The 15,918-nt window shown below is 37.8% G+C and overlaps 1 protein-coding gene across 2 annotated transcripts in view; it reads left to right on the top strand.

Annotated features, from left to right (window-relative positions):
* The window catches only part of INO80 (INO80 complex ATPase subunit), a 65,209-nt gene that overhangs the window by 20,803 nt on the left and 28,488 nt on the right, over positions 1-15,918 (top strand). For both annotated transcript variants that reach the window (XM_063398523.1, XM_063398524.1), the window contains exons 14-24: positions 994-1,089; positions 3,663-3,722; positions 4,308-4,450; positions 5,549-5,633; positions 6,126-6,243; positions 6,623-6,708; positions 7,695-7,862; positions 8,324-8,457; positions 9,250-9,317; positions 10,428-10,521; positions 11,618-11,795. In XM_063398523.1, coding sequence (XP_063254593.1) covers positions 994-1,089; positions 3,663-3,722; positions 4,308-4,450; positions 5,549-5,633; positions 6,126-6,243; positions 6,623-6,708; positions 7,695-7,862; positions 8,324-8,457; positions 9,250-9,317; positions 10,428-10,521; positions 11,618-11,795 — 1,230 coding nt within the window. The remainder of the gene's footprint in view (positions 1-993; positions 1,090-3,662; positions 3,723-4,307; positions 4,451-5,548; positions 5,634-6,125; positions 6,244-6,622; positions 6,709-7,694; positions 7,863-8,323; positions 8,458-9,249; positions 9,318-10,427; positions 10,522-11,617; positions 11,796-15,918) is intronic.

Genomic DNA, 15,918 nt, shown 5'->3' with positions numbered 1-15,918 from the left:
CATGTGGAGCCATCACTTGGCTCAAAGTAGTTATGTATGTCAATTTTTATTTATATAGAGTTTCCATTTATTCAAAGAGTAGTATTTTCTCACTTGCACTGCATGTAAAAGCCTCAGTAGAGAACAAATTGTACACTTGATGGTTCACTGAGTTTTACAGATCAAAGTGCTCAAATTCTGAGCTTCATTGCAATTAGCATGAATTTCCATATTCTAGTGGGGTTTTTAAGGAAGCAGAGTGATTATTCTGTGCCAGGGCAGACAAAACAGAATAAACAACAGGAAATAGATACATTTATTTTAAAAAATAAAGGTCTTGATTACAATCCAGTCACTTCCCCTAAATAGGAGATATCCAGAAAGTGATACTAGAAGCAAAATTAGCTGCACTAGTGACCAAGTGACAGTGTGCATTTCTTTATGTTACTGGTACTGTTGGCCAAAATACTGTAAAGGTGTGCAGAGCTGAAGGTTCTTGAGCTCATCTCTATGGAAGGAATAACAAGATAAACTTGTTTTCCTGTTACACTGCACCTTGAAGTTTTTTGAAGGTTGAATAGAGCTCTATTCTTCTCCCTCTCCCTTATGAGGGTCAGCTTGTAAATGCTAATGTATTAATGGATCAACTCAGTTATTCACCAGAGAGTCCTGTAATTTGTGATGTGGCAGAGCAAAGTTTTCAATGCCACCTGAAGTTCTTTTCCTTATCAAAATGACAGGGGCTCTTTGTAAGATGAAGGTGGCAACTCTCAGAAACAAAGGAGTTTGTTCTGGGAAAAACTTTGCTGTTATGCAATAAGTCTTGGTTAAACATTAGGTCTGTTCTGTTTGGTTTTGTTTCACCCTACTGTGCTGGGAGAGTTTTGCTGTGTTGCATAGTTCCCTCTCATGCAGCTGCTGTCGTTTAGTAAATGTAAAGTCATTTCAAACCATCTCTGTATCACTTCCCTTCAATTTTTTTTCCTAATTTAATTTTTCATGTGTATTTTCCAGAGAGAGAACATCTGGGGACCTTTTTTAATAATTTCACCTGCCTCTACTCTGAACAACTGGCACCAGGAGTTTGCCAGATTTGTACCTAAATTTAAGGTAATGAGCATGTCCAAGGAAGTTCTTTCTGTTTTCTCAAGAGCAAACCATTTTGTTCTCCTGAGTTCTGTATAACATCTGGGTGCTTACTGAGCTTGGAATATGAAACTCTGTAATGAGCCTGGTATTTTTTCTATAACCCTGTTTTATTTTGGAGTGTTTAGTTATCTAGGGCTTAAAAATATTCTTACTTTAATCACCTGACTTTCGTTTTGCATCGACTTAAAGATACCTTCTCAGTAAGGAGCTGCAGCAGGTCAGCAAGTGGACATATAATTTTAATGGGCCTGGCAGCAGAACAAGAATTATATACCAAGTTTTATATAAATGTCTTAGGGTTAGAGCTGTGTTTTCAGTCATTCATATGAATTTGAGTCAGACAAAGATTGCACGTGAATAAGTACTAGATAGATAAGAGGCATGCAAAATGCAGTTATTACAGAAAAATAGAAGAACCATGGACATACAATTAATAAGAAAAAGTAGAGAAGTGAAGCACAAATAGATAAGATTGGAGGAAAACAAATGGAGTTTTTCAGGTATGTTGTGAATGTGAAAACCTAGTAAATAGAAATAGTAAATAGTAAATTAGAAAGCACGGAGCTATCAGTTACTGAAAAACAAGCTGCTTACCTGTCCCCCAGTGAAAAATGAAATGTTGTAAAGGAAAATTTGAAAAGAAATGTGTACTGCTAAAACAGTGCTGTGATTTCAGAATTCAGGATAGACAACAGTGTCAGAAGCTTGCAGTTACATCTGCAAGGAGGAACAGATAATAATTTAAGTATTTGAGTTGTTAACATAGTAACCTTTGATATAAAGAAGTCTTGATTGGGTTGTTCAAAACATCAGATTTTCCTTTTTACAGAAGACAGTAGAAGGCACCTAGTTATGAGTAACCAATATGCCAGTAACATCAGGCTAATTGTCTGAATGTCTTGGCTACTTTTAAGAAGTGCAGGGAAAAAATTGAATGTATTACTATGAGTGCTACTTGATTTTTTGATCTGGAGCAGGGCAAAATTAAAGGACTTAGCTTTTACCAAATAGCTTGCTTTGGAGATCCCTGATGAGACTGTACGTTGGTTGTGATGATGTGTAGTTTGAGGTATCTGTATGAGGAGAGGCTGTGCTAGAGCATTGTTCAATACTGCATGATTCAAATGACTTGTATTTTGGAATAAACTTGCATTACCGAGCCTTTAAAGCAACTAATGAAGAAATACAAACACTTGTGTTATTGAAAAGGTACTCAAAAGAAAAAAAAAAGCCAAGACAACCTAAAAATAATCTAGTCATGTCTTTTCATAGCCCAAAATAATAGGGACTCTTGATTAGAAAAATTGAGAGCTGCTGGCCATTGTATCTGCTTTGTCTCACTTCCTTTGATCAGTCCATTGTATAGAATAAGCAAGCAACTGTGTATCATCTCTCCTTCTTAGGAGTTAAATACAGCAAGTGTTTGAAAAATGCAGTCAGGATGCTTTTGAAAAGATAGTTTTCTCTTTTTTGACTTAAACCCCAAACTGTTTATGTCATTGTATAGCTATTCTTTGGCATGCTGATCTTATTGCATGCTGATGTTTACCTCATCCATGGAAGAAAATATATTTTAAAAAGAAGTTTTCTAAACTTAAAAACTTCATATGTTTACAACTTCAATCATCTTTTTCGACCGGTTTTGTTTCTGCCTCTAATCATACAGAAGTGTGCAGTCAGTTCTGCTTGCAGTAAATCACAGTGAATTTATGTCCATGGCAGAATATGTAAACTAAAAGACCAATGACTTTTTGATCAGCCTGGTTGTTTTACAAGTGTCCTTATTTCAGAACGGTAGGAGGAGTATTCAGTTAAAGGCTTTTGAAGTCTGTCAGTTGAAGTTGTAAGACTTTTCACCACCTCAGAAAGCAGCATTTTTCCTCTCTCCCACACCTCCCAGTCTTTGCTGATTGTAGGTTCTTCCACCAGGCAGGAGATGGCAGTAGAATGTTATTAACCAGTGACAGAAGTCAGTGCTCTGCAAAGGTCTGAGTAATTCAACCCGTGCAATTTTGAACTGTAGATACAGTTCAACAGATTTCTATGGCAGTAGTGCTTGCTTTTAAAAATCTTGTATTAAATATATCCAGGCCAGACATTTTAACTTCATGTCAGGTTTCTGGGCTCAGTTCTGAAATACAAAAGCAATAGGACTGTGGGGGTTGTTAAACAGGCAACAAGCCCTCTAGTCCTTTAGATTTAACTATAGCAGTTGAGTGCAGACCTCTTTCTGCCATAAGCAGAGTATCATTTTTAATTTTTAGAGAAACACGACTAGAAGATTTGCTAATGGACTTTTTTAGATTCCTAACATAGTTTGATCAGGCCAAGTTGCTTGATACCTTTTCCTGGAATGCTCTTTTTCAAAGTATTTTTAAATGCTTTCTGATTTTTCTTGATGGTAAAAAAGATAATTTTCCTTTTTGTTGTTTTGGAGAAAGAGGTATGTCATTTTGTAGACTACAGACTATAAAATTCCAGAGCTGATATCATTATTTGAAAATAATGTCTATTTTTTTCTTTTACTGTTTCAGGTGCTACCTTACTGGGGAAATCCCCATGATAGAAAAGTGATCAGAAAGTTCTGGAGTCAGGTAATACCAGCATGAATGTGTGCTTTGACTTTCTTTGTGCAGAGTAAACTAGAAACTGTTGCTACACATCACCAAACTAAACTAATGTGTGGATGCAGAGTTTCTTCATTCCTGTAGTAACATTTTTATTAAGATAATGAGGTGGAAGGCTTCTCTTATGCTGAAGAGCAATACCATACAGGGCAATTCAATGCAGTATGAAGGTCAGATGAGGAACTAAAGCACTGTGAAGAAAGCAGGAATTTTCAGTGTCAAGGACTCTTTATTCTGTTTGAGTGACCTAACTCAGGATGCCCCAATCCTGAATCCCTGCCATTCTGTCAAGAATGGTCCTTATTTAACAATAGCATTTTGTAGGGTTCAGTACCCAGGTCTTGTCTTGCAGGTTAAGAAGTGTCTGAAATTGTTCAAGAGCTGAAGTCCAGGTCCACTAGTTGGGTAACTGTGATATAATTAATTTTAAAGTCAGCTGGGCAAAATGCAATAGTAATGAGAAGATTGTAGAACAGAAGTCTGAAATGACAGTGAATTCGTGACAATGTATGTACATTATGTGGACATTTGTTTCTCCGTTTGTGGTTACAGAAGACGTTGTATACTCAGGATGCTCCTTTCCATGTGGTAATTACCAGTTACCAGCTGGTAGTGCAGGATGTGAAGTATTTCCAGCGAGTGAAGTGGCAGTATATGGTGCTGGATGAAGCACAAGCACTCAAGAGTAGCTCCAGGTAATAAATGAACTGGAAACAGAATCTTGTCTGTGGATCAGCCTCTTGGAGGAATATCAAGCGAACATCAAGAGAATATAAATTGATAGAAGTTAAAATTGACCCACATAACACACCTTAAGTATCTAACCTAGTTAAATGCCTGTATAACTCTCTGACACTGGATTGATGCATTACGGTTTTTTACATTTAGATTTTCCAAATATGTAAAATGTAATTAAAAGGTAGCTCTGGGGCAGAAACTTGTATGGAGCACAGGACAGTTAAACAAAACAGTGTGAAATGCTGTTCACTTTCGTTTCTGACTGTTCACCAAATTCTGCCTGGTGAATGGTCTGTAGTCTTTAGCTTATATTGCTTATATTGGCTCCATTAAATGCATTATTTTGATTCCTTATTCACTGGCACTTCCAGACAAGAATGAAGGTCAGAACCTCATGAGTACTGTTGGCTGCAGTAAAGCACAATATGTGTCGTGAAACTCTGTGCCAGAAATTTTTTTGGTTTGTTTTTTTTTGGGATTTTTTTTTTTTTTGAGTAATGGATTTGTCTGTCTTTATTTCTGTAATTGCTTTCCCATAACCTTTGTCCAATTTGCCACTGTACACAGTAAGTTGAGGACTGCTTTATATGCAGGCTTATTCTGACCAAAGTTTGTCTCTAGTGCATTCTTGGGAAACCACCCCTCTAAGAGCATTTTAATATATAGCTCAGCCTCCTGCCACAGTAGCCTATACACTTCCTCTTGTAAAGTCTGAAAAATACTTGACATTCTGATTCAAAGTACCTGTTTCGTTTGGAAAGTTAATTATTCTGATAATGAGATTTTATTAGTAAGCATTTGTTTTAAGAGTGAGTAAAAAAAATACTTAGAAAAATAAAATAAATTTCACGTTTTTTTCTTTTTAATTGGAAAAAGGCTATTTTTTCCTGTAATTGTCTTTTGAAAGACTGAGGAACAGCTGTAATAGTTTTGTCCAGTGACTTCCAAAGATCATTTGGCAAACTCACTGGAAGCAATTGGCTTTAAAATACCTTATGTTTCATATCATTCTGCAGTTTTCTGTAGAGATGATTTTTCTTGCTTTTATTTGCCAGTGTTCGTTGGAAGATCCTGCTACAGTTCCAGTGTCGAAACAGATTGTTGTTGACTGGGACCCCAATCCAGAACACGATGGCTGAGGTATTTGGAGCTCACAAGAGTGGATTTTTCTTTATAACAAGAATATATGCTAAATATGTGTGAACAGTTGAGAAACCTGTCGCGTTTGTGTGATTGTGAGATCATGCTTGTAGCAAACCACTGGCAAACAAATGTGGATGAGCCCTGGGAGGGAAAAATATGGAAACTTGCCACACATCCAAGTAAAAGTAAAGATATTTGAAGTAATACTTGGATTACAGGATGAAGTCTAATTCTAGTGACTTTTCCTTTTGTTGACTGAAGTAATAATGCTGGTTTTCACTGCTTTCTAATGGGATTTTGTTAAGTTGATATCTGTGGCATTTTGAGGGGATGCAGGAAGAAAATGCAGCTGGGGTTTTGTTTAATTTTGCCATGTCTCATGAACTAGTAAAGTGATTTTGCTTATAAAGAGCTGCACAATTTTGGGATCCCAAATTTCTTTGTTCACAGTAGGATAACTTTTGCTAATCCAGTGTTTTCTCCTTTTAGCTGTGGGCCCTGCTGCATTTTATCATGCCAACACTGTTTGATTCCCATGAAGAGTTCAATGAGTGGTTTTCTAAGGACATAGAGAGCCATGCAGAGAACAAATCTGCTATTGATGAGAGTGAGTGCAGTGTGTAACTACTATAATTTTTATATTAAGAATCTATTGCCTTTTTGAACTAATAGTGGCTAAACTTTCCATAAGATGTGGCATCTAAAGCAGAGGATGAATAATGGGATTGGAACATTATTGGATTGTTGTCGATAGTTTATGTTAAAGTTTCTATTTGACTGTAATATATTATGTGTAATGAATAGAAAAGCAGTGTGGCACAGCACTCATTTTAAAAAAACAAAAATCAACAGAGAAATATCAACTCTATGCTGTAAGAATTCACATGGGGGGAAATGGCTGAGCTGTAAGGGACTTAATTTGTCATAAAACACCATATAATTTTCTTCCTTGATGAAGTAATAGTTCTTTCTTTCCCGTTATTCAGACCAGCTATCCCGCTTGCACATGATCCTGAAGCCTTTCATGTTGAGAAGAATCAAGAAGGATGTGGAAAATGAACTGTCAGATAAGGTGAGAAGAAGTATTTCTCTAGAATAAGTATTACAGCTGTATTGTCACAGCTCTGTTCTCTGATCTGGTTTTTGCAAGCTCTTTTGTTTGTCAGTCTGCATACCTGAAATTTGACTGTAGACTTCTATTGGACCTTCACTTCACCAGCAATGTCATTAGATGTAAATGTAACTGAAAAACCTCTAATTAACAAACTTGTTTTCTTGAGAACGCATTTTGTTACCAGCTAAAAATGAAATATCTTTAGTCTTGGTTAAGTTGACAGAAGTATCCCTAATAGCATCAAGGAGATTGATACAGCAGTGACTGGGTCATAAACACTTCCAGTTGCCTTTGTGAAGAATTTGGCATGGGTTCAGGATTTTTTTTTTTTTTTTTTTTTTTTTTTTTTTTTTTTTTTTTGCTTGCCTGTGCAGAGAAATACAAAGTGGCAATATCATGGTCTTCTCTCTTGCCAGTCTCTTAATTTTACATGGATGTTAGCAATACTAGCAGATTTTGTGGTCAACAGTCCCCAGCTTTTGGCGCCATTGGCTTAGAGACATCTGGTTTGTTCTGATGTGCTTATTAATTTCAGTGGACTTCTCACAGACACTGTTGTTGCGTGATGCATCATCACTGTTGTGGGCTCCTGATGTTCCTTATTGTGGCTCTGAGTGGGGAACTGTAGGGTGGTGGAATTGGAGTCAGATTTTAAACTGATCAGCTGCAGGTGTGATGTCAGCTTCTTAAGAATCTGTTTACTTAGTTGTGCTCACGTACTCTTAAAGGTCTGTCTCCTACATCATTACTTCTTCCTAAACACACCTATCAGTTAAGTCCTTTCCAGGTTAGATTCTGAAATGCAGATCTGAATGCAATTGCCTATAAATGTATTTTTTGAGAAAGTTGTTTTCCTCAAGGTGTGTTTCAGCTTTACGTACACTGATGTCATCATGCTTAGTTTTAGAAGTAGAAATGGGTAAATCTTCATTATCATTTTGCAGATTGAAATTCTCATGTACTGCCAGCAGACAAGTCGACAGAAGCTCTTGTACCAAGCTCTGAAAAACAAAATCTCCATTGATGACCTCCTGCAGTCATCAATGGGCACTACTCAGCAAGCACAGACCACCACTAGTAGTCTCATGAATCTAGTCATGCAGTTTAGGAAGGTAAGGCTATTTTAAATAATAATTTTTGAAACGTATGATCATTCATTAGCACAGAACTAAAATATGGCTTCTAGAAAACACCATATTAAAAAAAATCTGGGATGGACATGAAAGTTTGCATGCAGTTAAGTTGTGTTTCGGATGCAGTGTAGCATGATGTTGGTTGAAGAAGAGCTTTAGCCATGTGATGCATGCATCTGCTGCCTGGTTTGGTTACAAAGGTTGGTTTGGTTACAAAAGTTTGGTTGAAGGAAGCCGTTTATTTGGAAAGAAGAGCTGTTATGTGAATATCAAAAGGTGTGATGCCATATTCAAATTTGAGCAGATACACTAAAATAGCCATGCAATACTAAGCAATAGTAAAGTTTTAGTGATCATTGGTCGTGGTTGATTTGGGATGTAGATGCTGCATCAGACTGAGTTAATTCCTCCCAGCTTTTCACATACTCTGTGTCTTACAGGTGTGCAATCACCCAGAGCTGTTTGAGCGACAAGAAACTTGGTCTCCGTTTCACATCTCCCTAAAGCCATACCAGATTTCCAAGTTCCTTTACCGTCACGGACAGATCAGGGTCTTTAACCACTCACGGGACAGGCAAGCCTATTCCACTTCCTATCCACTTTAGCGTATTTAGTATTATTACTTACTTTATTTTTGTATTTGCTAATTAGCTCCCTTTCCTGTTGTACTTAAATGATGTTGGCTGAGCAGTCCATTTCCTTTTAGTTATTCAGCTGTTAAGTATCTGATATAGGTGCTCTTTCATGGGGGAATCCTAATCACAGAATATCCATTTGATTGAGTAAGAAAGCCAGGAAAAGGATTTAGAGTTGTTGCTGATGATGTATAGTAGAATTAAGCTTTAAAAGATTCTGAAAACAACAAAAACCCCACCTGATTTCCCTTCAGTGAGTTTTCACATTCAAGGAAGCAGTCAGTATCTATCAGCAACATGGTATAACATGAGCATCTGCTAGTGCCTTGACAGCTTTTAAAGCTCACCTTGGATGAGGAGAATCTGCCCATGTGCAGTTTGCTGTTTTCTCCAACCATAGCAATTCTTGATTAATTTTGTCTGCATTCGGTTATGAGAAGTGCTGAGGGAAGAGACAAGAGAGACATGTGAAGAGCAAGACCAGCTTTTCTAGAACAAATAATGCAGTTCCACAACAGTGTGTGTCTCAGTGTCAAATTAGCAAGCAATGCTTGTAGACTGGTGATGCTTTCCCTTCACTGCTGTGCAGTTCCAGATATTCAGAGAGCTAAAATACTTACAATGAAGAAGTGAATGGCTACACTGTATCTTCTGCCGATTGTGTGATTGAAGGTGTTATGTCTTAACACCTTCTTAGTGATGTTGTTTGGTTTTGTTCCTTTCATTTTCAGGTGGTTACGGGTTTTACTTTCGCCATTTGCACCAGACCACATCCAGCAGTCTCTCTTCCACAGGAAGGGTAGGTTTACAGGCTTGGGAAGCCCCTTGGACTTTAATATGACTTCTTAAAGGAAGGACTGAGATACCAGATTAATTAATTCTCTGAGATAATATGATCAGAACTTACTAGGATTTTTTTAGTGTTTGTACATACATTTCATTTGCTCAGAGAGGAAAGGATGGAAAGCAGCTGGAGGAATCTGTGAATAACTTGTCATTTACTTACTGGTTAATCCTAGTGCAGTATCTTAATTCAGTCTGTCTTGTTTTAACTTGCTTCAAGAAATTAGTGCTGCCTTTTTAGTCTAATATGAGTCTTTCACAGATTCAATTCTAAGAAATCTTGGATTCATTTCAGTTCATTCTGTGTCATATCTTAAACTGCCAACTTACTTTCAACTAGAAACTAGATGAGATGCAGGTGACCCAGAATTCATCAATGAGCAAAAACCCCAGAAAACCTGCTAGTCTTGACAGATACAGGTTATTGTAGGTGATTGAATATTTTTCCTACAAGAGCTTGTTAGATCACTTAGCTACTGAGATGGGAAAATCTCGAGAAGTATAAAGCAAGAGAGATACTGGCTGCATTACTGTGCAGAAATCTGTTAGTGTGGACCTCTTCAGTTGGTGTTGGGGCTGTGCAATGCACATGGGTGGGTCTGCAAGGCTTTTCCCTACCAATACCTGCTTCTCCTTCTAACCCATTTGCCTTCCTGGGTGAGAGGGAGCATGTGAGACATGCGGTATGCATGTTCTTTCTGGTTGGCTGTCTGGAAGATATTTGTTCAAATTTGCAGATATGCACACTGCCTATTGATTCTTAATCAGTGAAACAAACGTTCTTACTGGCTGCCCTTGGGCCTAGAAAGTATTTGTCTTTTTTGGCAAGTGCCCTTCTCTTGCTCACACTGGAAAATGAACTGCAATGTGGAGTCAGGCAACAGACATTCAACTTGAATTTTCAGTATTTCTAAAAAATCTAGGTTAAATTAGGATCTCCTGTTTACTCACCTAGATTTGGCATGTGTCATAGAATGTGTATCCTGAATTGATGAAATAAATTTAGTTTTCAGCTACGAGTGTCTGTGAAATGTGTTGGCCTAACTTCAGTATTTCTGTGACCTAGGCATCAATGAAGAAAGCTGTTTTTCTTTCCTCCGGTTTATTGATGTCTCTCCAGCAGAAATGGCAAACCTTATGAATCAGGGACATTTAGCCAGGTGAGGACAAGTTTTTTTTTTCTCTTAGTAATTACAGGAGAAATACAGATGATGTCAGTCATTCCTCTCTAAACCTGCATTTTCTATGCCTCCTAATATTATCATCTCTCTATCATTATCTAATACAAGAACAACTTCTAGAGTGTTCCTCCAGGTATAGAGCACCATTATGCAATGCAATTTTTATGCCCCTATCACAAGAAACTCTGTGTTACAAAGAATTGACATTGTAATTACACATGATGGTCAAAGGGCAGAAGGAGAGTTCGCTTAGGGTCACGCTGCAGGTTGCTGGCATTATCAAGTGCAAAATCCAGTCTTTGGAAGGCCAGTTCAGTGCAGTTCTTACTGGTTGCACTTGAGCATATGTTTTAAACACACGTGGAATAAGCTTGTGCTGTGGTAGTTGTTCTTCAGCCCTGAGCCATATTGTCTTAATGTGGAATGGAATTCTGAGGTGTAGGCTTAGAACTGTGGATTTTTAGCATCAACTGTATTGTCTTGTAAGGAGAGGTGGTCCTTTAAGTTGTAGTGTTCTCTGTAAAGGACTCTGAGTCAAGTTAATAGTGGCTGTAAGAAATTTGAGACTAGCAGTAAGTCTTTATTAAGAAATAGAAATGTTCTGCTTTAGGACTTTGTAAGTAATACTGTTTTTTGTTCTGGTTATTTTGAATTACTGTTTCTTGACTGCACTTCAGTAACATAATTCATATTTCTCTTGATGTGTGTCAGTGGTATTTATGATAAATTCTGCATTCGTTACACAGGTTGTTATGAATAATTTCTATGGAGAATAATTTACAGAGAAGTTGGGGCAATTTTAAATAGTAGTGGCTAACTGACCACTTTAGTTTGAGTGCTTCAAAGTATATCCCGATTTAATCACTTACATTCAGTTAAGCTACCCTAGAAAAAATTGAAGTAAGAATAATTTGAAGATGTCTAGCAGAAATTACTTTCTTTAAGGCAGGACACTGTACACCCGATATTCGGAAAAAACCCCCACATTTCTGTCAAATAGAGTTACGCTGTAAATATATTCAAGCCTTTCTTTCCCAAAGCAGTGAATAAATGCACCTCCTGTGTTTTGTTTCAGATGGTTAGCTCTTTTCCTGTCTCTGAAAGCATCGTACAGGCTCCATCACATGCGCTCCTGGATGGAGACTGAAGAGGACAAAGAGCAGGGATCATGTTTTCTGAGGAACAGGGATTTCTTACTTGATGTAAATTTCCCACTCTCTTTCCCTAACTTGCACAGCTGCACTTTGCTGCAGGTAAGCAAAGTTTCTGTAATCTGGAGACAGTAGCAAATCCTCATGAATGAGAAATGGTGAAAACCATTCTGTCCTTAAGAAACAGGGAAAACAAACTTGGAAATGATGATGGGATGATAATGTCTGCTTTTTTAGATACGGTTAATAGACTTTAGACTGCTGAACAGAAAAATAGTTTAAACCTTATCTCCTTCCCATGTGGCATTGCATTTCAAAACTTGCTATAATGAATAAGTCAGTTGACTTGGGAGACTTCAAAATATTACTGGAGCACGAGAAGTAGATACAGGAGCAACAGAACTAGACTCATGATTTGTCAGGGATAGACCCTATATGTAAGCTTAAAAGCTTCATAATATTTTTTATGTGCAAAATGCTCATTTTCTGGCTGAAACCACTCTTTTCTTGTCAAATTCAATAAATACATTGTTGCAGCAGCTGGAGAAAACAGAGACCAGCCTGACAGTGTTTTATAGTTGCTGGACAAGCATTTTCAGTGATGTATTTCTACTCTGAAGTTTGCTTCTGCTGCTGTCTGGTAGATCCAGATGTACTCAAATTACTGTGTAACGCAAGATCATTTGTGTTAATCTTTGGCCTAGCATATGTGTGAAGATTTTGCCTTTTTGTGACTAAAATGCGGTTGATTTCCTGAGTTAGATTAAGGCTCCATTGATTCAGTTCACTGGGAAATAAGTTCACAAAAGTGCTAGCGTGGAGTCAGGAAAGCATCTAGGGCAGTTAGCAGATATGCAGTAAAAAAAATCTTTTCTGAAACAGTGACATCGTGCCAAATTTCTCAAGGGAATATTGCTTCTGCTCATGAGTCTGGAAGGGGAAAGGAGATAGCCAGAATTCAATTGAATATTGTGTAGAGGAAGTTGAAATTGAAGACGCATAAGCAGTAGGAAACCAACCTTGGACTTGGTGTCATGTTTTGCAGTGTTAATAGCAAAGCCAACAAAATGAGTCCTCCTAGTTATCAAACAAAGAGCCAGCCAAGTGAATGTGTGCCTGTTAACTCTGGCACTGCTGGTGTTTCAGTAGTCTCTGTTTCTGTGTCTAGCTTGATAAAATGTCTATGCTATATGAATTTGCTTTCAGTTAGTTTTTTTGAGATTACAGTCAGCTGTTTCTCTAGTGCCTGTAGTGCTTATCTCTGAGACTGTAGTGTAGCTCTGTCCTCTTGTTGGTGTGGTTAAGGAGAATTTGTGTGGTGTTGTAAGTGTAGCAGTAAAGAAGATGGTATCAGAAATTGTGTGCATTTAGAGAAGGTAGCATTCATTTTTACGTATATAGAAAGATGATCTAAGTGCTTACATAGCCCCTTGGTTTGATGTGTATGAATATCAAAATTAAAAACATTACATTTTCTGAAGGATAGAAGATGGATTAAGATTATTTACTTTAAATATAAGATGTGGAATATGCATGTGTAGGTTTAATATTAACAATTAAATGTAAAGCGTTTGGATAGGCTACAGACCCACTTACACCACAGTCTACCAAGATTTAAACATTAATTTGGTTTCTCCAAATAATTTCTATTCTTTGAGGATGTCTTTGTGTCCTAGGGGTTCCCAGGGCTGTTGGCTGGGTGTAATTAATGACTGTTTCAACTAATACTACATTCAACATAGAAAACAGCCAGCTGAGGAGCAGAGTTCATCAGTGTGTGATACAGTGCATTTGTGATAACCCCAGTAAATCTAAAGGAAGACTAACCCTGCAGTTATGACAGATACTTTAAAGCTGTTTTCTAACCTGCCTGTTAGACAGATTATCACCTGAAGTCACTTTAAAATAAGCTCTATTTACCGAATTTTGTTTGCAAAGCTTACGTTTAGAACACCTTCAAAAAAAAAAAAAGGGTGGTTAGGGAGTGCAAAACCTAAAGGAGAGTTGAAAAACAAACTGCCCTTTACATGCCTGTCTTTTAGCACTGCACATTACTGTGAGTGAAAATTAACTAACTTTTTCCTTAGGCCAAACAGGAGAAGCTTTCAATATAACATTCCCCAAGGCTTCCTCTTGGGCTTCACAAGGTGCTAACATGTAGGGAATGAGGAGGGTGAGAAAAGAGGAAAAAGGAAATGGTAAAAATCTGGAAAGGCTTTTCTTAACTGCTCAGATCAGCATTTCTGATGGAAGAGACAAAGTATGAAAGTACGTCAGTAGAAAAAGAAACCTATGTATTTCTAATATATTTGAAATTGAAGTAACATTTGTCTAAAAATCGTTTATTTCATCATGTAAATACAAAAATTGCTTGCAGAATGTGAGTTCTCTTCATTGCCTCTGTTCAGTGCCACCACAGGATATGTATTAATTTGTATGCATTAAATTAGTGTAAAATCTGCTCTGTTTACATGAACCCTTCTCTCCTTTCCTTTCCTAACTTTATTTCTACTAAAAAATTTAGGAGTGGTAATGACCTTAAGATGCTGGTAGCAATTGCCCATATTTATGTGGAGTTGAAATTGCAGTATAGGAGAGTCTAATTCTAGACTTATTTTGGATTGCATAATTGTAGTAGATGTGTACATTCGTGGGTTTTAGCAATCTTCCTCTTTGGTTTTTGGCTTTGTTGTACTGAAGTATGTGAGCCATTTCAGAGCTGTGGCTGTGTTCATTTCTGTAACTTTACCCAGTCTTTTCCATGTGTGTGGTTGATGGGGAGCTGATGGGTTGATGGGTTTCCACTGTCCCTGTTATATCTGGTGACTGCTCCATTCATGAATACTTAACAGCTGCATATGTCAGAATTCAGAGGGATGTTTCTTATGTGACCTGCGCATAGTTTGTACACAGGAATTTAGCACTCAAAGCCAGATTATTGCTTGGGTACAAATATTTTTCTCTTAATTTGGATACCTTCTTGAAGCTTTATTTATGTTTCCTCTTAGGTATTTCAGTTGCCCTAAAGTCATCTTGAATGGGTCTTTGATATTGTTTTTCAAAAGAGAATTAAGTAACAAACTTGCATAGGTTTGGAATTACAGTTTGTTAACTTCATCTCTATCCATTTCTTGTATTCTGACTTTCCAGGAAATAATTACTAAATCTCTCTATTGACCAGGGCCACACTCAGTATGTCAGTGCTTGCTGTGATAAGACTTATTGGAAAGCTCTTGTGGCTGCCTGCAATGATGATTCTTCTTCATAAAATCAGCTGTACTCTCAGTGTGGGTTGGGGAAGAGAGGGGCTTTGAGCTAAAGCTGTTGTTCACTCTTCCTCCTCCTTTCTTTACTCTCAGCTGCAGAACCGTGCATCTGCTGATGCAGGCATACCCCAACACATCCTTGGATGAGCCAACTGTAGAAAACCTTGTATTTTCATGACTGTTGAACTTCTTGTTTGATCAGATGTGTAGCTAGATAGGCTTCTGGAGAGGACACAAAACTAGCACAGAAAGTGACACAAATATCTCATGGGAAGGGACTTGCCATTTTCAGCAGCAGTGTTGGTGTTCTGTTGCCACTGTTTCTGGTTCTCAGATGAGTAAACCAGCATTCATATCCATTGTCCACAGGCATGTATTCCCAGTCCTGTGATTCCCACACTCCTGTTTCAGCACATGGCCTGTTGTACCTGGTGGTGAAGCATGTCACAAAACTCACTGGAAGTGGAGGGGCAAGGGTTTATTTTCATCTTGATCAGCATCTTAATGAATACAGACAGCTGGGCCAACAAGAAGGGGTTCTGTGGAGACTGGAGTGAACACGTGAAGCAGTTGTTGCTTAAGCCAGCATTACTGATTAGAATTGTCAGCTGAGTAAGAGCCTGTTTTTGGGATCACATTATCCAGTGTGGGCCAAGCTTTGACTTGTGCTTTTTAGCTCTGCTGAGTGACAGTGAAAGACTGTTGTCAGCTTTTGGCTCTCACCTTCTATATATAGAGGAGGAAATGCATATATCCAGTGTATGACATACTATACAGGGTGTCTGGTTCTGTCATGTATCTGAATGTTTACAACTTCAAACACTGAGATTTCATAAAATTGGGAGGCTCTGTAAAGTGAAGGTAGCATGCCATTACTTTTGGTGCATTAGGAACCAGGGGCAGAAAAATACCAAAACTTGAGATCCTGTTTACCTTTTACTTAAGTGAACTTAAGGGCT

Source organism: Prinia subflava, chromosome 5 (genome assembly GCF_021018805.1).
Source record: "Prinia subflava isolate CZ2003 ecotype Zambia chromosome 5, Cam_Psub_1.2, whole genome shotgun sequence".
In the NCBI taxonomy this organism is placed as follows: domain Eukaryota; kingdom Metazoa; phylum Chordata; class Aves; order Passeriformes; family Cisticolidae; genus Prinia; species Prinia subflava.
The sequence above is the reverse complement of the archived record's forward strand: the minus strand, read 5'-3'. Positions and strand labels throughout refer to the sequence as shown.